The sequence below is a fragment of the Tenebrio molitor genome, chromosome 1, assembly GCF_963966145.1.
Source record: "Tenebrio molitor chromosome 1, icTenMoli1.1, whole genome shotgun sequence".
Taxonomy (NCBI): Eukaryota; Metazoa; Arthropoda; class Insecta; order Coleoptera; family Tenebrionidae; genus Tenebrio; species Tenebrio molitor.
The window spans coordinates 28,888,219-28,909,398 of NC_091046.1; the positions used below are offsets into that span (position 1 = coordinate 28,888,219).

At 33.7% G+C, this 21,180-nt stretch overlaps 2 protein-coding genes across 6 annotated transcripts; one reads left to right on the forward strand and one right to left on the reverse strand.

The window, feature by feature from the left end:
* Positions 1 to 1,719: 1,719 nt before the first annotated feature.
* On the forward strand, positions 1,720 to 3,705 carry LOC138122420 (haloacid dehalogenase-like hydrolase domain-containing protein 2). 3 transcript variants are annotated; one of them, XM_069036682.1, is made up of 4 exons: positions 1,720 to 1,831; positions 1,923 to 2,072; positions 2,130 to 2,643; positions 3,428 to 3,705. In XM_069036682.1, the coding sequence occupies exons 2-4, from the start codon at positions 1,987 to 1,989 to the stop codon at positions 3,596 to 3,598; spliced, it is 771 nt and encodes a 256-aa protein (XP_068892783.1). In that variant the 5' UTR covers positions 1,720 to 1,831; positions 1,923 to 1,986; the 3' UTR covers positions 3,599 to 3,705. The 3 variants fall into 3 exon arrangements, with proteins under 3 accessions (XP_068892783.1, XP_068892782.1, XP_068892784.1); XM_069036681.1 differs by having other exon boundaries at positions 1,754 to 1,866; XM_069036683.1 differs by having other exon boundaries at positions 1,772 to 2,072; positions 2,130 to 2,473; positions 2,531 to 2,643.
* On the reverse strand, positions 3,600 to 21,099 carry LOC138122418 (serine/threonine-protein phosphatase 4 regulatory subunit 4-like). 3 transcript variants are annotated; one of them, XM_069036678.1, is made up of 15 exons: positions 20,888 to 21,076; positions 20,663 to 20,742; positions 20,168 to 20,378; positions 19,805 to 20,111; positions 19,640 to 19,752; positions 19,481 to 19,581; positions 19,299 to 19,427; positions 19,017 to 19,246; positions 10,261 to 10,441; positions 9,884 to 10,209; positions 9,596 to 9,827; positions 9,235 to 9,540; positions 6,588 to 6,729; positions 5,695 to 6,528; positions 3,600 to 3,717 (listed from the first exon to the last, which is right to left on the reverse strand). In XM_069036678.1, the coding sequence occupies exons 3-15, from the start codon at positions 20,239 to 20,241 to the stop codon at positions 3,687 to 3,689; spliced, it is 3,006 nt and encodes a 1,001-aa protein (XP_068892779.1). In that variant the 5' UTR covers positions 20,242 to 20,378; positions 20,663 to 20,742; positions 20,888 to 21,076; the 3' UTR covers positions 3,600 to 3,686. The 3 variants fall into 3 exon arrangements, with proteins under 3 accessions (XP_068892779.1, XP_068892778.1, XP_068892780.1); XM_069036677.1 differs by lacking the exon at positions 20,168 to 20,378 and having other exon boundaries at positions 20,933 to 21,099; XM_069036679.1 differs by lacking the exons at positions 20,168 to 20,378; positions 20,663 to 20,742 and having other exon boundaries at positions 20,888 to 21,082.
* Positions 21,100 to 21,180: the final 81 nt, after the last annotated feature.

The following is a 21,180-nucleotide window of genomic DNA, read 5'->3' on the forward strand; positions in this document are numbered from 1 at the left end:
ATAATTTTAATCTTAAATTGAATTTTTATTATTTTGCAACTGTTTTAGTTTTTCTTTTTTGATTTCAATGTCCAACAATAAGTTTTCTTTTTCTAGAGATTGTTTTTCTTTAGCCCAGCTCAAATCTCGCTCAGCAATAGCTAATCGATTGTCAATTAAAAGTTTGTATTTTGCAGCAATGTCAGATGATGTGAGAGCTTTTACAACAGCAGTTGGCCTTCTTCTGCTTTTGATATATTTTCCTTTGGACGTTATTTTTTTGTTTGTGAGTGGTCGCTGTTTTCGCTGCTGGGATGCAAATTCTTGTTCATTATCGGTATTTTCGTTATTTGGGTCAGTAATATCAACAACTCCCAGAGCAATATCTGCATTATAGTTCTCTTGGAATTCAATGGTTGTTTCATTAGTAACATTTTGTAAAACATGATTGATCTCATGACTGGTTGAAGGAACATTGTCACAATCAAAACTATTGGATAGACCATAAACTGTTTTATCACCCATTAGAGAAAGCAGCAAATTATCAGAAGCATTTTTTTTCAAAAGTTTTGCTGGCCCACCACCTGTTAACAAAATCTCTTTTCTTTCTTCTGCCACGGATTTTCGTAACTCCTTTTTTTTTGTTGTAATAAAATTTTTTTAACGATTCACTATTTCTGCGGCATGAATTTGGTAAACGTGCATTGAATTCAGTTTCAATTTGCTTCCACGTTTTGGCCTTATCGTGGCAAGTTGTTGAATCAGTTTTTTTATTTTCAATAATGTGTCGGTATTTGTCCACCAAGGTGAATATCAAATGTTTTTCTTCACTTGAAAAGTTTGTTGAACGAAATCTTTTTTTTATATTTTCATTCTGAAAGATTTTACTATGAATATTTGTGATAAAAATTATATTATTATGTACTTACCTCTGAAATAACTTCCATTTTAACGTTTAATGACATTTAAAACCGACTGAAATTATTTCTGAAAGAATGTGACTGACAGTTTCATCGTCACTTCGATTTAAATTTTCCAGATATTTACTATGTTGCCATTATTTTATTAATTTAGGAATTGCTTTGCTACGACTTTTTAAAAAAAGAGTGGTGCAACGTAAACTTTAATTGAGAAACACTTAAACATTAAGCATGCTTAGGTATTCATTGCTTAAATTGAAAACGGTGCAAACGGCCATAAATCATGCTTTATTGAAACTGTCACATGAAAGATGAAATTGTTGTCAATTTGATACCGGTTTAAAATATAATTAAATTAAATCTTATTCTATTTCCCCATAATGGCAAAACTGTATTTATGAATACAGAAAGATACGCTTGTTTGAAAATCACACAAACAATGTATTGGGTGCTACTTAAAAAACCAAAGTTGGTTGCCATAGCAGCGAAACAAAAGAAGATAGGAACAAATTAGAAAGACCAGATGATGCAGGATAATACACCAATCAACTTTTATATTAAACATTTTTTCATGAATTGTCAAATTAAAAAGTTACAGCCAATATTTGATACTTTTGTTCCACCCTGTATGTCGTGAAACATGAACAACAAACAATAAAACTCAATCTCTAAAAAGAAGTAAAGTAGTGTAAAATACCTAGGTCATCCTCGGAATCCGAATCAGGCTACATATTTTCTTTGATTTGTCGTAAATGATAGATAATAATTTGAATTTGTGAATTTGCCGCGTCAAGGTAAATTGCCAAATTAAGAAATTCAAAATTACAAAACTGAAACAGCAAGTGGCGCCAACATACTGTCATATTGACAGAATGACAGCACGGAACACGGATGTCATTGAAAACGACTCATGTTTATGAATTTGTTTATAAGTATGTACAGAGAATTCACTTTGTTGTGATTTTTGGTACTTACGAAATGTAATATATAAGAAGGTGCTAATGAAATTTTCTTTTTTAACAGAAACGCAAACGTCGATACAGAACACAAAGTATTTGTGCAAAATTAGTAGTGTAAAATTTTTATCATGATTCGGGCTGTATTGATAGATTTAAGTGGTACGCTACACATTGAAAACCAAGCTATTCCAGGAGCTGTTGAGGCTCTAAAAAAGCAAGTACCTTAATTTTCGCCAGTTGACTATAAGTGTATCTTTTGATTATTATTTAGATTGCTTCAGACCAGTCTGACAATTAAATTTGTAACAAATACTACAAAAGAAAGTCAGAATTTTCTATACAACAGGTTAACTGCTTTAGGATTTCCTGTGCAAAAGGAACAAATCTTTAGTTCATTAGCTGCAGCGAGAGCACTAATTGTTAATAAAAAACTAAAGCCTATGTTACTGCTATCTCCAGAAGCTTTAGAAGATTTTGAAGGATTGGCATGTCCAAAAAATGAAAATCCAAATGCTGTAGTTATTGGTTTAGCGCCAAATGAATTTCATTATGAAAGGTTAAATGATGCATTTAAGTGCTTATTAAACGGGGCTGAATTGATTGGAATTCATGCTGGCAAGTATTATAAACGTAAGGATGGTTTAGCATTGGGCCCTGGTTGTTTTGTTAAAGGACTAGAATATTCAGCACAATGTACTGCCACAATAGTTGGAAAACCACAAAACATGTTTTTCTATTCTGCCTTGGATAATATCAGACCAGAAGAAGCTATTATGATTGGTGATGTATGGATTATTTATATACTAGGTCATTTTTTTTAACTCTGAACATAATGGGCCGTATCATGACACCCTTATTAAATTTAAACATGACTCTAATTACCATGGTGACGAATTCATCTCTTTCTGGCAGGTTATAATTGCATAAATCTATATCGTTTTTGTTTACTTTAATCACGATTTTAATTAACAACTTTAATAACGGTGTCGTTATACCGCCCATTATGTTCAGTTTTAAAAAGCACAGATCAATTATTTATTGAAAGTATTTGCTAAGCAACCAATTTATACTTGAGACTCCGCAATTGTTAAATTTTGAAATAATGTTAAAAAGTGTCCTGACTGACTGAAATTCATGAATAAGTGACCGAAAAAACGGCACGCACATTTCTTGTGCTCTGATTGACATGGTATAAATGCATTATGTGTAATTTAATTTATTTTATCACAATAATAATTGAAACAACTTGACTTTTTTTTTAATTGCCAAGTAAGTAACTATTTTAACTTAACTTTGGTTATCTGATTAAATACATGCATTCATCTGTGTTTTTTAAAACTGAACATAGGGACTGAGGGGGAGATTCACGAAACTTTGCAAATTTGCAAATCGTTAACGAAACGGCAAATGCTTCAACAATGTTGGTTGTCATGGTTTTGAATTTGCAACACCTTATCGAGCCTTACCGAGTTTCGTGAATGACCCCCTAAGTATGGACTATGTTCAGAGTTAAAAAAGTCCCAGCATATGTATATATGTATTTACAAATATTTTTTATTTAATATGTAGGATGTAACTGATGATGTAGAAGGTGCTATGAAAGCGGGTATAAAAGGGTATTTAGTGCAAACAGGTAAATATCAACCTGGTGATGAACACAAAATATGCACTACACCAGATGCAGTTGTTCCAAGTTTTGTAGAGGCTGTGGAAAAAATTTTGCTAGAAATTAAACAGTAAATTTTAATGTATTAACAATATTTATTTAAAAAAAATGTATATAGAAAACATATAAAATAGACATTTATAAATATAACAAAAAAATAAATTATTTATTTCTTGCTTCAGATTGTGTCCTCCTACAACAAAATGTTGTAAGTAATGAAATAAACATATACAGGGTGATCCATTTTTTTTAATGCTCTAGCAACTTTATTTCTTGTCCGATTTCAATAAGCGATATATCAAATGAAAAGGCGTTTAAGGGACTATGAACTGCCATATAATATTTATTTTTTAAAGAAGCAGTTTAAATGGGGTGATATTTAACTTTCTTATTTTAAATTGTGACATATGTTTTCATTACTTATTTTTAAAGTCACTATTTTTCTAAACATTGCTGTATAAAAATATTATTTGTTTTTTGAAAAGTTTTGAAGAAATAAAAATGTTTAATAAATAATAATTGAGACATTTAAATGAAAAAACGAATAAAATCAAGTTGCTGTCAGCTAGAGCATTTGTTACGCAAAGTATTTGACAAGGACACGCTGTTTCCGCACCTCGAATGGAGTTTAAGTCTGACATGCAGCATGTCGGTCATTTCTTCAAAGGTATTCATTTTTACTCACGATTAGCTCTAGCTGACAGGTCTCCCTTAAACGCGTTTTCACTTGATATATCGCTTATTGAAATCGGACAAGAAATAAAGTTGCTAGAGCATTTTAAAAATTTTTTGGATCACCTGTATGTATGTAGATACATAATATGGTAACAAACTTGTACATTAGTTTAAATTTATTAATGTTCGACTGTAGTGTTATTGAACGATAATGACACAGTTTTCTGATACGTTATTAGAGAAATAATCCCCTAGCGCAGGGGTGTCAAACACGCGGCCCGCGACGTCCGACCTAATTTTTAATAATTTAAAACAGCCTGCAACAAGCCGATCGTCCAGTTATCCCGAAAAATCTAGAGTGTTTCATGAAATTGAGCGCTCCGCACAAAAAAAAGCGAATATGTAATAAGTGGGAAGACGAAAACCTTCCCAGATTCCATTATAGCTCAAACAGATGTGCGATTTTCTTCAGTTCTTAAGATATTTTAAATTTTAGTTCTGTTCTACAGTCCATATTTTGTTTACATCACCATTCTCGTACAGTCCTGAGAATGCTGATGCAAACATTAGCATGAATTGATTGAGCTACAGTGCGATTCCATGTTACAATCGAAATATCGAGAAATTGGCGTCCCACAGTTTTACAAGTATTTGCATTCTCATCAATTTCCCGAAATTAGAAAGTTTGTCGCCAGAATTTTGGCAACGTTTGGAAGCACCTACATAATTAATTATGTGAACAGCTTTTTTCTGTAATGAACATTAACAAGACTTCTCACCGATCTAGACTTACAGATGAACATTTATCCGCTGTGGTGAAAGTCAGTGCAGCACAGGATATTACTCCTGATTTAGATTTAGAAAAACTAGCAAATCAGAAAAGATGTCAAGTGTCGAGTCAGAGAAAATAAGTAGGAGTACATACTTTATTTCAACAGTGGATCAATTGATTATAATTTTTTGTACTCGTATGTTAATTTTTTAAATTTTGACTTCTTTTTTTTCTCAAAGCAATGATTATTCTTATGGTTATGAAGTAGGTATTACAATTGTTATTATTTCAATTTACGGTCCGAAGTGTAAGGGTTTAATCAAAAGTGGCCCTCCACTTTACATCAGTTTGACACCCCTGTCCTAGGGTATTATCTTCAAATAACAGGCTCTACATAGGGCCTTATAAGGTCTTTGTTGGTTAGTTACGACCAAATTTTGATTGATTGATATAAATTAATCAAATCATTGTCAATCCAAAAACACACGAAACTAGTCGGACATTAAACGTTGAAGGCACCACGGGTGTTATAATGATAGGCCCTCGGTGGGAGTACTCCCCTCGGGTTTCACTCTGCCAACCTCGCGCGTTATCAACCTTATAACACCCTTGATACCTTAATAACTATAATGAATAAGTGAGCTGATTATAACAGTACTAGTAACATAGGAACGAATTTAATTGCTAAGCATGCACTAAAAAGCTGTGTATAATTAATATTACCTTTTGAGAACTGGCAACACTGATATTTTTGACGTGTTATGATTAATACTATTTGTTATTGGCACGGTATCTTTAGTAATACTGGTATTTATTGTGTTAGGACTGACATTTGTGGCACTTTTGCTACACATTTTGTCCTTTCCCATTAGAGGTGTCCATTTGTCGTTATTATTAACGTTTAATAATATTTCAGATTTTGGTCTGCCTTTTACTTTACTGGCAATACCAGTTTCATCATTATCTCTACTATTATTGCCATATTTAGATTTTTTAATGATACTATTGGTTTTTGATTTCAAGTCATACTGCTTTGCCGCAGTTTTTACATCTGCGTTACTCTGTGATTTTTTTATGCTAACGGGAATTTTACTGAAGTCACCAGCTCCAATATTTAAACTTCTTCTATTGAACGATTTCTTCTTTGAGTTATTACTAATCGTAACATCCGTATTCGTTGAAGGAAAAACACTGGAATATCTTTTACATCTAAAACTTATACAGCTTGTATCATTAGGAAGACTTTTACTAGCACTCTTCTTGCTCCATTTTCGTAAATTTACTTTCACGTCATCTGTTATATTAGTTGTTGACGTTTCCAATTTTTTTAATTCGCTTTCCGACATTGTTTCAATATTCACATTTTCTACTGACACGGTTGGAACGGAAGAATCATTCGAAGCATCTGTTCTTGCAGCCAAGTTTAGCTGATCAAAATCTTCTGCGATTTTATAGACATCTCTATTTCTTGTTTGTTCTGTGTTTTTTTCTACATTTTCACGTGGTAAACTGATACCAGCATCTATATAAAAATGCTGCTCTAAAAAGCTCATATCGCTACAACGAGTCTAATATAAGCATCTGTGCTGAACAGATTCGCGTATAAAGATACGTACCTGGGAACTTGACCTGAGGTTGTTGATGGTGTTTTAGACACCCGAGGTGGTGCGCTTGTTGATCTTGCGATAATGGGATGAGATCTAGCACTGTTAGTAGATACAACATCTCGCGATACGTGTGTGGAAGACTGATTTTTTGCTGCAGTGAATAAAAATATTGTTTTAGTGTACTTATAAAAATGTGTTTACATTAGTTTTATTGAAATTGATCAACACATGAGGTATCAAGATACGCAATTGTACGTCTTTCTAACGGGCGGACGCCAACTCGGCACTTTATTATACCTAGGTAAAATTTGCAATAAAGTACAACAGGCCATCTCGGCACCGGTAGCCCATGGATAACCGGCCAACTCGGCACCGCGGTCAAGCCAACTCGGCACTGTCTACCTGGGACCTCTGAGCCAAATGAAACCTACATCCGGAAATTTGTACGATGGACCAAACTAATTTGACAGCATTATGAATAGCAATTTCAAAATCTAAAATTATTCGAGTCGAATTTAAGCATACATTGATTTTTGTCCCAAGGGTCACTAGCGAGGTAAAAAGCATCTTGTATGTGTCTGATAGTTTGTTTGGAAGTAGACAAAGGATCAGTGGTATGTAATGTCCATTATGTAAACCGTGGATTGTGAACAGTTGAAGAAAATATTTTGTACAATACTTAAATGTTCCTGCGGTTATAGGGGTGTTATAAGCAATGGTTGATGCGGAAAAGACGCCTGTCCTTCAGGAAATATCCTCGACTAGGGAGCATCATATAGACAGGTAGTGAGTGGGCGCTTAGTGTCGAGTTGGCCTATCTCTTGGGGTGTCTTTGAAAACTACCTGCTTTTTTGGTGTCGAGTTGGCCAGTCAATGTTTATTGCTTCTAAGGTTTGGTGTCGAGTTGGCCTAGACCCTTTCTAACAATGTTAAAATTCGAGTTGTACATTTAGCAGGTTTAACCAGTTAAAGAGGTTAACTTGGTCAATTAGCTGATGATTAAACGAGTTAAAGAGCCAAAGCAGCCAAAAAAATTAACCGGCTATTCTATAGGGTTAAATTTAACGCCGCATGGTTTCATGGGTTTAACCCGGTTGATAATTAAACCAGTCATGTTATAAGAGTTAACTTGGTTAATTATACAGTGCATTTTTTTTAACTGTTGCCATAGGGAATTGCATGGTAAAACTTATACCCCCTGTTAACTTTTGTTCTGATGAAAATATTCAAACCATTTTTGGAACAAAGTTTGAAGATTTTTTAAACTATTGGATAGATAACAATTCAATATCCTAAACTGTTGAAAAAGTTGTGAAAAAAATATTTTCTAGCGCGCCGGAATGATAGTACGTCGAGCGGGCGCCAGAATAGCGTCCCTGTCGGCTCAACCAGCACCTTACCATCTCCACTTTTGACTTTTGTCACTTTCATTTAAAAAATAGCGAGATCTCCTCGAGGCTATGATTAAATTAGCTTTTGGATGGCAGATCATCTAAACATTTATTTGTTAAAAAAAACAGAATGTAAAAACGTTAACGCACAAGTAACTCAACAAATTAACAGAAATTGTCAAAGGAATTGTTCAAAGTGTTTTCCTTCGACTGCTGGACAATGTCCGAAGCGATCTTGAAAATTTCTTCGCGTGTTTTGTAAATGTCGCACTGTAATGGAATTCCAAGCTTCAGTTATTCTTGCCCTTAATTTCTCCACAGTTTCTGGTTGACCTCTTATGCGTTTTTTTACTGTTGCCATAGGGAATTACATAATTGCATGGTAAAAATAATATCCTCTGTTAACTTATTATCCACTGCAGGTTTGGTGCTAATTTTTATTTTTGTAATAGATCATTAATTCATTAATAAGACTACGTAATGCATATTGTTTGAACAACGACAAGCAGTTTTATTTTACTAATTTTACTCTTCAAAATTGAAATTAATGAACGTAAATAATTTGACAAAAACGTAGTAGACGATATGGGAACAAAAATTAGATTTTATATTTTATTTTGTTATTTATTTTAATCATAGCCTCGAGGAGATCTCGCTATTTATTTTTTAAATGAAAGTAACAAAAGTCAAAAGTGGAGATGGTCAGGTGCTGGCTGGTTGAGCCGACAGGAACGCTATTCTGGCGGCCGCTCGACGTACTATCATTCCGGCGCGCTAGAAAATATTTTTTTCACAACTTTTTCGACAGTTTAGGATATTGAATTGTATTCTGTCCGATAGTTTAAAAAATCTTCAAACCTTGTTCCAAAAATGGTTTGAATATTTTCATCAGAACAAAAGTTAACAGGGGGTATAAGTTTTACCATGCAATTCCCTATGGCAACAGTTAAAAAAAATGCACTGTATAATACTCAATTTAGTTCAACAAGAATAGTTTGTTAAACTACGAAATTTTGAAATACATATATTCTCATATTAAATTGATTAATTAATTAATTCAACAGGTTCATTTCTTTGGCCGGTTTGGCTCTTTAATTGGTAACTTTTTAACCGGTGTAATCTATTAATTAAGTAAATTAAATTGTACAACCCTAATTAAAAGAATGCCAATAATTAAAACAAAGAGGCACTATTTTATATATTTTTTAAATGTAAAAACTAAACAAAATCTTAAAAAGAGAAATGGAAAACGTTAATAATTATACCTGATTGTGCACTTGGCGCTGTAGTAGTAGTCGTTATTTTCCCTTGGAAAATTTTATTTTCTTCTTCTTCTTTACGTCTTTGTTCCACTAAATAATCATGTTTATTTGTTGGTCCAAGATTTCTGATTTCTTTAAGTTTAGTCCTTAAAATATCTTTAACATCTTTATCCTTTTCCATCATGTCTAATTTCGAAAAAATATTATCAATATTTGTTTGGAGTTTACGATCTTCCGGCATAATTAGCATTTTATATAAACTGGGTAAAAGACCAACCACACATAATCGAATGTTTGAGATTGGGTCATCTACAATATTTAACATTATAATTCGTATGGATATCGTAATCGTCGAGAGGCAAACCCGCTAATGACAACAATGGTTCAAAAAAATGTTTCTTGAAATAACTATTACTAAAAAGCTCTGCTGCGTGAACACATGCCAATATGAAAACATGTCTAGTGTAACATGATTTTGAATAACACAAATGAGTTATTAAATTATCTCTTATCCATTTCCTTTGGATTTCCTTTAAGTTGTATCGCAAAAAAATTAGTAATGTTCGGCTGGCCTGAGACCTTACAGGTTTAGCTCTCTAGAACAAATACTTAAATGAAAAAGAAAACCACAATAAAACATTCAAATACTAACTGATTCTAAAACACAATTTAAAATGACGGGACTGAAATGCTGATGTATGAAATCGGACGGCATACAATTTGGTAAACGTTCCATTTGCTGAAGAAAATTTGACTTGATCCTCCAGTTGTAACATTTAGATAGTTCCATTTGACATTTTAAAAGTGCCCTGGTAATTTCGAGACACGATGGAAGACTAGTTTCTCTTGATAAGACACCATTGGCACAAAGTAATTCCAAAGTAGAACCCACGTGTGGTACTAACATTTGTAAAACCTCTTCTGCGTCGTCACGCAACAACTTAACAATGTCATCTTTTATAACTTTGCATTGTGGACCTTTAGAAAACAATTGTCATACAAACAGCACTTACTGATAGTAATATTTACCTAAAATTTTGGCAACATCGTGAATATAAGCAGCTGTTGTTTTCCTAACGAGGTAACAAGAATCGTTAGCCAAACCACTGAAAATTGAATGCCACAAATCCAACTGATTGGGTATGCGATGTACTGTGAAAGAAGTCACTGATGGTAAATTGAAGGAGCATTGTTCTCTACATATCACGTCCTGAGCAGAATAATTAAATTAAAATTAAATTATAGCTTAACGTTATTGAAAAATAAAATTATTAATGACAAATACATTCTATAATTCAATTCAGCCTCAGAAAACAAATTATACAGTACAATAATTTAACTTAATAAATTGATTAAACAATAAACCGACTGAACATGCTGAACACACGTAATATTTTATAGAATTATAGATTTTGTCATAGTGAAATCAGAATATAATATACAGTACATTCACTTTTGTTTTAGACCAGAGTAGGCTATGGAAATTTGGCGAGTTGTATGGTAAGACTGTGGCTGAATGACAATATACATCATGTATAATATTTGAGGTTACACTTTGTCAAAATTCATGACCATGTATAGGCCGTGCCAAACCCAAATAACCACCATCTGTTGAATTATGTTGGTGAAAACAAAATTACACTAAGTGTATAATGGCAATTTTGATATTACTAGGATGGTAGACCAATCAAATCTAAGTGTACAACGTTGCCGGTTGATTTTTTGGGTAGAATGCAGTGTTGGTGGTTATTTGGCTTTGGCAAAGACTATAGCCAAGCATTATCATTTTCCAATTATCTAACTACAGCATGATCAACAATGACTGAGTCTGTTGGCAATGAAACAATTGAAAATACTGGTGATTTTTGTCTAGTAATTGGCACTGACCACGCACTGACCGGATTTTTTAACTTGAGATGACACTAAAAACATTCTTGGTTATGCAGGTTATGTTTATACTATTACAAAAATGAACCTTCGTTGGTAAATTTTAAATTTGCCAAATTTCATTGTTACCAACAGACTCAGTCATTCTTGATCACCCCGTACATAGTTTCGAGGACTCAATAATGTGTGTATTTAGTGATAAATGTAAATATTACACAAATTTAAAACTAATTTACCTTAATACTTAATAATAATGTCAAATTTAACACTGGCAGTTTGAACAATTTTGATTTTGTTATAGCCCCGATACCAACATCTAAAAAAATTAAAATAGCCTACTCTGTTCTAAAATAAAAATGAATGTATTATACAGGGTGAGCAACAATAACTGTTACAGTTGGCAAAAAAAAAATTTACATAAATTTTCAAAACTGTGAATTGTACCTATTTCGGTTTGTTTTATTGACAATATTGACACCTGGTATACATTTCAAATTTAAACTTCTTGGTTTTTGTAATCTTTTATTAATAAAATGGTTTTCTCGTTGGAACATGACATAAAAGTCACCAAAAATCACCAGAATTTATTGCCAACTCAATCAGTACTTGTTGCTCACACGGTATATGCCGTTCACGATTATTTTAAACACGCAGGAGGCCGCGATATTTTTTTGTTAGATTGGCGTCAGGTCCTGTCATATGACGTTTCGTTTTTAAATATTCGCATTGTTGTCAATTCCGTCATTAATTTAGTTAATAAGAATTTACCCAGAACTGCCCTACAAATATGTATGTTTCATTTCAATTTTCGTATCCCACCTCCACCCGGCGGCACGGCAATTTTGCCGGAGTACATACACTATTACGGATATTACTATCAAGTAATAGTGCAGTGCTTATCAACATAATTACCGGCGTCTCGCCTCCGCATTTTGACTTTGTTGTGTATTATGTTCTGTGTCAATGTTAAGGAACTTCCTCACGATGTGACATGAGTATAATAATATACCTTTTTGAATTTCAACTACCAATGTGTTATCTAAATCCAGAATTTTTAAATTTTTAAAAAGAGATTGCGGTACTATTCCCGTTGCTGAAATTACAAGTGGTAAAATCGAAATTTTTTCTAAACACAAGTTTTGTTACACAGTCTAGGACTGGTTTACAAATCTATGAGGGGCATGATGACCAACTCAATAGACCGGGACCAATGGCTTAACGTGACTTCCGAATCACGAGACAGAATATAGCCGCTTTTTTTTTATTTTTTTTTTTAATTTCGCCCTGGGTCGGAATCGAACCCGCGACCCTCGCGTCCCTGAGCCGAAACGGACTCCCTTAGGCTATATTCTGCCAATTACAATTTTACGATTATTGTTCCTAATGCGTTCAATTATTTAAAAAATGTAACAACTTGGGAGCAGTGTTCGGTTGAATTATAACCTCAAATAGATTTATTAAGACAAATCACAATACTGCCAACTAAAATGTCAGATTTTCATAGATAGTCCGAATTTGAAATAATCGTGAATGGTTTATAGCTATTTATTTTTCACTTTAGTATAATTGCATGATAACTCCTAGGATACGAAATACGTAAACATGTCCATAACAACCGGGGAATAATACAGGGCGTAATAAGAATAAGCGGGCGTAATGAATTCATAACGCCCTCATCAATTCAAAATTGCAAAGATGCCATTTTTTTTTAAGAACACGTAAAGTGAAAAATAAAATCTTGTATGCACCACGGCGTCACCGAATGATTACGCCCATCGAACGATATCCATCTCTCGGGCTAATCATCGTTGTAACGCCCTTGGTGCATAAATAGCTATTATGCACCAAGGGCGTTACAACGATGATTACGCCCGGAGAACGATGAATCCAACTCGAGGGCTTTAGCCCGAGAGATGGATATCGTTCGATGGGCGTAATCATTCGGTGACGCCGTGGTGCATACAAGATTTTATTTTTCACTACGTGTTCTTTGAAAAAAAAAGGAAAAAACTGGCATCTTTGCAATTATGAATTGATGAGGGCGTTATGAATTCATTACGCCCGCTTATTCTTATAATGCCCCGGTTGTTATGGACATGTTTACGTATTTCGTATCCTAGGAGTTATCATGCAGTTATACTAAAGTGAAAAATAATATGTAGTATATTATGATACAAGTTTATAAGGAAGCCTTTAAAGCACGCGCGACGAGTTTAAGAGCGGAGTGCTTTTAACGTCGCAAGTGCTTTAAAGGCCCTTATAAACGTGTATCATACGCTATTTTTTATTATACCTGCACTACAATCTGAAAATTATAACAAAAAAAGTGAATTGAAATACCTTTTCCGAAGTAATCTGTGTCATTAATCGTTGATATAGAAATGGTCAATTGTTGTTGTTTCGTTGCTGTCATAAATTGTATATAAATGTCTATTTATCATTGTTCAAAATGTAGGTGAATTTGTTGTTACCTAAGCAACCCTTAAAGCTTTAGTGTTTTAAAGGCCCTTTTTTGCACGCATTTTAGTGTCAAAAACAGTGATTATGATTCAGGTATAATAAAAAAATTATTATGAGCATCACTTACAAGGAAGATTACCTTACTGTATCCTCGGAAATGAAAAAAGCCCCAATTTTTAAGAGATAATATTAGTATGTTATACACCAAGGTAGAGAACATATTTTTCTAAGCCGAGCTGGATTATTACCCGAGACGCGAAGCGTCGAGGATAATAACGTAAGCGAGGCTTAGAAAATGTTCTCTACCGTGGTTTATATACAGTTTTTTTCACTACAGATACGTTAAAACCCTTTCTGATAATATTTACTAATTAAATTATTTTTTTCACTACTAGTCTCAGAAGGCGTCATTATTGACTCTCGAACCGACCCCAGAAGTAGAATTTCTCTCCCTAGGTTAATAATAATTTTCATTATTAACCAAGGTCAACAATGAACAGCCGTCACTTAAGCTAGTGTGACACGATACTAAATTTCACAGAAAATTCTGTAAAAATGATAAAGACGGACTATGATCCTGATCGTTCATTTGTCCTGATCGAGGGTCTCTCTCATTTTATAACAAATTTTCTACAAAATTTAGCATCGTGTCATACAGCCTTAGCAACGAAAGATTTTCGTTGATTTCATTGGTTAACGTAGACGATTTTCATAGCAACCGTTGCAAAATGAGAACTCGGATCGTCGCATCAGACAAAATAATTTGAAGAAGAAGTTCATGGGTGTGGTTATACAGGGTCATTATAAATTATTGTATCGTAGGTGGCTGTGTGCAATGCTTTAGGTGCGCCGCTACGCCCACTAGTTGTTACAAACATTTATAATGACCCCGTAGATACCTACAGTTAATTTCAAAATTATGGAGTACACCTAATTTTCTACAGTGTGAAATGCACTTACATTTTTTGTCAATGATCAATGTTAATTTTGACAAACAAATGGCCTAATCTAACTGAAAATGCGAAAGTGCTCATTCTTTCCAAATTAGAAGAAGGGTACTGGATCCGGAGGGTAGCCCAGTATTATAACATCGCGAAGAGCACCGTGCAGATGATAAAACAGACACTATTATGGTGTTCTAAAATAACAGAGACATTGTATGTTGACAAACTGAAATTACCTATACAAGGTGTTTCTGAAGTACGTGTGTTAATTTTAACCAGTGAAAGAACTCGCTAATTTATGAAACTTTATAACATTTTGTAAAATTCGTAAAAGTATTCCAAGATTTTTTGCCCCACAATTTTTACCAAACGAGTCGTTTTGTGTGATTAACTATAACCTCAGTACAGGTTGCAAAGACACACTTGTCATTTGCAACAGCATTTTTTTCATATTTCTGAACCAAATGAGGGCACAAAGGGACCAGAAAATCATAGTTTGGGTTGAATTTTTTCCATACAAGTACAGTTTTAAAGTAATTTCAAATGACTAATGCCATAAAAGTGCTGTTGCAAAATGACAAGTGTGTCTTTGCAACCTGTACCGAGTTTAGTTGACTCAACTTGCAAAAAACCACTTGTCATTTGCAACAGCATTTTTTTCATATTTTTGAACCAAATAGAGGCACAAAGAGACCAAAAAATCATAGTTTGGGTTGAATATTTTTCATATAAATATAGTTTTAAAGTAATTTCAAATGACTAATGCCATAAAAGTGCTGTTGCAAATGCAACGTGGTTTTTTGCAACTTGCGTCAACTTTAGTTTCTATTTTTTGTAACCATGAGAATCTAAATTTTGATTATTTATTTTTTTCTATAACAATGGAACTTTTTAACAAAGCTCTGTTTCTATCATAACAGAAAATTTTCGCCCTTACCCAAGGCGGGTATACACTTTGATGGTTAATTTATTCCAAATTTTAAATCAATTTGTATTGCTTTTTCGTAAAAATGTTATAGAGAAAAGTTCCATCATTTGACGCGTTCTTCCACTGGTTAAAATTAACACACGTATTTCAGAAACACCCTGTATAAAAAATATGACGTTCAAATTTCAAAAAGGCATCTTTACATGGGGAAAAATTGTAATAAATCGACTTCTTGATTTTTGAGGTGTACTCGATAATTTTGAAATTAACTATACATACTTTGGTATTAAATATCGACTACAAAATATTTTTAAAAATCGGCCTGGGTTGCCGGGTACAGAGTGCAGTAAGGACGAATAGGGTAAGGTAATAGGGTAAGTAAGGTGACCTTGATACAAAATTTGCTTTTCAAATTTTGTCTTGAAAATTTCATGATCACCAGGTGAAAACTTATATCAGTCACATTTTTAGTCTTTTGACAATCAGCGACGATTGCTGTGGTAAAATTTTTGCTAAATCAATAAATAAAAATTTGTCCCATATGGTAATAGTCCAGTCAAAATAAACCTTCGACCTTGCAAAAGGTCATGTAGTTCTGATTTTTTAATATGTTGTTTGTACCTCAGCCAAGAGTAAAAAACCAAAATTGCAACTTCGAAAGACTTGTGCGCGCTGCGTGGTAGCCAAAGAACAGCAAAATTTTGGCACTATTATCAGTTTTTGCTCAATATCTCCTAAGATATAAGTCTCACAGAAAAAGTTGAAGTTACCTTTTTTAAACTAGATTAAATTCACTATAATTTGAGGCCTCAGCGAACTTTGAACTTTGTGAGTCCAGCAGTTTTCGAGATACGGGTCTTCAAAAATTGGGTATTTTTTCCAAGAAGTGAAAAAAAATTGTTTACGTCTCTTATTTTATTAAATATCGTCAAAAATACTGCCACGAGAAAAATCATTGGTAATGAACTTGAAGCATATGTATTTAGCTTTAAATTGAGATCTGAGGGGCAGCTGCAGCTCCAATGCTCGAAAATGGAATTTGGGAAAAATTATTGAAAACAATATTTCAGGGCATCAAACATCACGTATGGGGCCTATACCGATCAAATAAGTTATTTTAACTTAATTTAGTATGTGTGGTTAACAGACTACAGGGAGTCTATAAAGTTGGTGGTGAAATACTACCCTCAACTCCAGACTTGTTCTTGTTCCTCCAACACCCTAAGTATGCTCCTTTGGAACGGGTTCATGGAGCAGGTGACAAGTGGTCTTGATTTTTTTCGCTCAAAAATTATTTTTCTCTCATTCATCCGCGCCCCACCTACTGATTACGATACAATGCACATTTTGAAGCCAGTGAGAGAAATAAAGGTCATTTTCAAAAAACCTACTCTTTTCTTTTGATCAACCACTGTTACTTAAAGCCAGAGATATTGTTGAGGGTGGCCAACATTCTCAGTTAAGCTGCGTGGTTGTGAGGCTTGGAGGGTTCCCTCTCCTCATGTCATTCATGGGTTGTATCGGTGCAATAATGGCTTGAAGGCGCTACTTATGACTATTTGTACAGATCACAGGCATGGACAAAATGCTGAATGGTTACGCCTATTCATGGGCTGTACACACACACATTTTGACTAATCTGATATTGGCTGGAATTATTTTAGATGAGGTAGATTTGACTGGGAAGGAAAGAGCCGAAACTGAGAATAAGCTACGTGCGAGTGAAATCTCTCATCTTGTTTGTAAAGGAAAATAACTCTTACCAAAGCCTAAGAGCCAAATTTAAAACTACATTACATAATTTGGAAGGTAATGGTCCCACATCAAAGCTGTGGGGGTCCAATATTTTCACACGTGTACGCCCGTAGAACTATTCATCCAGGCAGAGCGTCAGGGTGATTAGAACCTTCACATGTATACTATCGATAAAATGCTACCTTGCTTTCATTCAGTTGGTCACTATTTCTTCACAAAGAGTGCCCACTTATATTTGCAAGATATGGTGGCTCTAGAACAGCGGATGGATCCAACTGAGTTTAAGATATTCATAGAACAAAATTTTACAATCCACCGATCCGATAAATTTTGGCCCGGCCTATGGTCACATTTAATTGCTGATGTGGTTTATGAAAAGCTATGGTGGATTGATGTGCGTGGAATCTCCAGCAGTGAGCTCGCACGGTGGACCGTAGGAATGGTGTTCATGGTAAATATACTCGTATATGGCAGGACATGTACATGTACCCGCTGGAGCTCAAATTAAAGCTCGCGGATGAATGAGAGGAAAATAATTCTTGAGCGATAAAAATCAAGACCACTTGTCACCTGCTCCATAAACCCGTTCCAAATGAGCATACTTGGGGTGTTCGATGATTTTCCATACAGCCAGAACAAGTCTGGTGCTGATGGCAGTATTTCTCCACCAACATCACAGACTCCCTTTAAGTTATTAATCACACATACTAAATTACGTTAAAATAACTCATTTGACCGATTTAGGCCCTATAGGTGATGTTGGATGTGCTGAAAACTTGTTTTCATTAATTTTTCCCAAATTCCATTTTTTGAGGTTTTCGGTTATATGCCATTTTTGAGAGAGGCATTGGACCTGCAGGTGCCCGTCAGATCTCAATTTAAAGCTAAATAAATATATTTCAAGTTCATTGCCCATGACTTTTCTCATGGGGCGAGTATTTTTGACGATATTTAATAAAATAAAAGACGTAAACAAATTTTTTTCATTTCTTGGAAAAAATACCCAATTTTTGACGAACTCTCTCTTGGAAGCTACTGGATTCACAAAGTTCGCTTAGGCCTCAAACTGTAGTGAATTTAATCTAGTTTAAAAAAGGTAACTTCAATGTTTTATGTGAGACTCATCTTTGGAGATATTGAGCAAAAACTGAAAATTGCGAAAATTTTGCTGTTCTTTGGCTACCACGCAACGCGCACACGTCTTTCGAAGTTCCAAATTTGGTTTTTCACTCTTGGCTGATGTCCAAACAACATATTAAAAAATCAGAACTACATGACCTTTTGCAAGGTCGGACCCTTTTTTATGTTTATATTGACTGGACTATAAGCACTGTATGATTGTAGGTATAGTTTGTCCAGCAAGAGATTGGTTGACATAAAAATCACTAAATTCTACGCAGAGAAAATAATGATACCTAGCGTAAATTATTTATTTATTTACCATTAAGCAGTAACATTTTTTGCCCTGAAATTATGCTCTAATTAATGTATTCTAGTGCATTTTGTAGTGTTGGGTTACAAGTCTACAATTTAAAATCTCCCAATCTCTCGCTGGACGAATTTTATCTACTTACCAGATGACTAAAAAAGGTTATTATTTTTGAAAGGTTGATAGCACTTTTGAAATATTGTTTGGCAACACTGATATTTAAATAAAAATACTCGCAAGTAAAAAAGTTACTTTGTCATTTATTGTTAATTGATTTTCTAAAATAAGCTCAACGCCTGTTTTTCGTTAGTCACGAATTTGTCATCAAAATGACCAACATGACAACAAAAAAGTTACACTTTTTCTGTCACTTGGTACTTACCTGTGTCACTTCCAAGTTATCCTTATTTAAACGCACTGTTTGCCCTCTTGTAGCCAAAGTTTTAAAAAATTGTAAAATCCATATACAATCAGATATTTCCAGGTCATTTTCTAAAGCTTCCACCAACTTTCCAAATTCTCGAGCAATTGTTGGAAAAGTAGTGTCACCAGCACCTGACGTTTTTTGGCATAACTGTTTAATAAGTGGCACAATTGTTTCAATTTTTGTCTCTAGAATAACAAAACTAGCTCATCAATATTTTAATCATCCATTTAAACTCACGTTTATTTAAATAAGGGATTATTAAAACTGCAGAAGCTACTGCAGATGATCTAACAGCCATATTATCATCAGAAGCCAACTCTACTAAACTTGGAAGCAAACTAGATTTGACCAAAGCTTCACCTAGACCTAGAGTGAAGATCAAAATAGCTCTATAATTATAATAACACTTTCGAACACACCTTGTGCAATAAAGTGTAATTGAGAACACATTGTCGCTCTAACATCTTGAAAACAATCTTGACACAAAGTCTGAACTGCTGGTAAAACTGATGTTTTGACACTAAGACATATTAATTTGCATTAATGTAAATTATGACTGTAGAGTCTGTAAACCTTACTCTATACTTTGTATTTTTGGATGTGCAGCACATTTACCAAGAATCTTGCAACTAGCTACACGGCAATAAACAGGACTTGATGGTTGTGATTTTGATAATGCTAGTGGTACAACCTGCAATACATTTTTTTATTCTATATACCAAACACATATATATCTATCATACTGATGTCTTAATTTGATCTATTGGTAAAATTGGGATAACAGCTAATAATGTTTCAATCCATGCATTTGACACAACAGGATCTTTAGATTCAGTTCCTTGAATTACTGCACCTGTTAGATTTAAAGGTAGCTGCTTCTCAATAAGTAACTTAAATATTTTACTGGTGGCCAAGTGAAATTCACATGAAGACTTTGGTAATTCTTGTTGAATTTTAGGTACAATTCTTGTAAGAGTCCCATTTGGATCATATTGCAAAAGTTGAGGTAATGCCTGAATAACACTCAATTTCTGAATATCATCACCTTTCCTAAAAAAGTGGTTATTCAACGCTTGAAAATCTTTACCGTACTTTGATTCAATTACATATATAAATCTTGTAACAATAAATATTCACATTCCACATTTGTATGTGGAATGTCGTATAATATTGTATCCATGTTTTTAAATATATAACACTTTTACTCCTATGCTTGATTTTTATGTTTGTCTGATGGAACATTTTAAATTCTTTCGAAGTTTCATTTTTAATTACAAAAACACGAAATATTATAGGTTATTTCGTCCTGTCCACGTCCTGTCAAAAACAAACTGGTATGTCACATATGTCAGTCTTGTCAATTGTCAAGGTTAAGTGGCTAAGAATAAAACCCCATGGTAAAACCCAACCGGACCGAATTTTATATTTGTAATCCATACGGATAGTCCCTTTTCTACCGACAATTTTAAAAATAAAATTTATAATTAATATCCTAACAAACTCTTCATATTTAGTTTGTTCATTTGTGCTTTAAGAAACCGCCTCTAAATTAATTTTAAAAGTATAGAAACAGGCATAATCATTTCATAAAAAATATCTACCTTAGTAAGTGTAGACTTCTTTCAATAGGTTTCGATTCAAATTGTGAGTCTACTGTATGCTTTGCTAGTTGTTCATTTGTCTGAAAAAATGTTTTACTTTAATAATTTCTTTAGATAATAGCACTTATTCCGAAGCTAACCTTATGTAGTATTTATCTTAAACATAAAGACACATCAAAGTAAAAATAATTTATACAATACTAAGGAAGAAATTATCGAAAATACCTTGCAATAAGGTTTGCTTCACGTTTTTGAAACATGTAATAATACTTTTCCCCAGTTAGCTGATGGTCTGTCTAATTGTAAATTGTTCAGTTCTTCATCCACCATATTTGAATTTATCTTCAAAATTTGTTACAAATTTAGATATAATTTAGAAATATTAAATCATTATTGACAATCAAATTTTGGTTGACATATAATTTTTTTACAACTAGACAGATTCATAAAAACGAACAATGAAAATTTTCAAGACTTCTTTGGTCGGAACAAAGATTATTTTTCCTCAATTAACACTG

What these genes read in the sequence shown, in the direction of transcription:
- LOC138122420 (XM_069036682.1), top strand. Translation starts at nt 1,987, where the DNA reads ATGATTCGGGCTGTATTGATAGATTTAAGTGGTACGCTACACATTGAA. An exon ending in GCTGTTGAGGCTCTAAAAAA is followed by an intron (nt 2,073 to 2,129) that starts GCAAGTACCTTA and finishes ATTATTATTTAG; the next exon opens with ATTGCTTCAGACCAGTCTGA. An exon ending in AAGCTATTATGATTGGTGAT is followed by an intron (nt 2,644 to 3,427) that starts GTATGGATTATT and finishes TTTAATATGTAG; the next exon opens with GATGTAACTGATGATGTAGA.
- LOC138122418 (XM_069036677.1), bottom strand. Translation starts at nt 20,992, where the DNA reads ATGGTGGATGAAGAACTGAACAATTTACAATTAGACAGACCATCAGCT. An exon ending in TAAATTGTGTTTTAGAATCA is followed by an intron (nt 9,828 to 9,883) that starts GTTAGTATTTGA and finishes TATTTGTTCTAG; the next exon opens with AGAGCTAAACCTGTAAGGTC. An exon ending in ACCTCAGGTCAAGTTCCCAG is followed by an intron (nt 6,529 to 6,587) that starts GTACGTATCTTT and finishes GACTCGTTGTAG; the next exon opens with CGATATGAGCTTTTTAGAGC.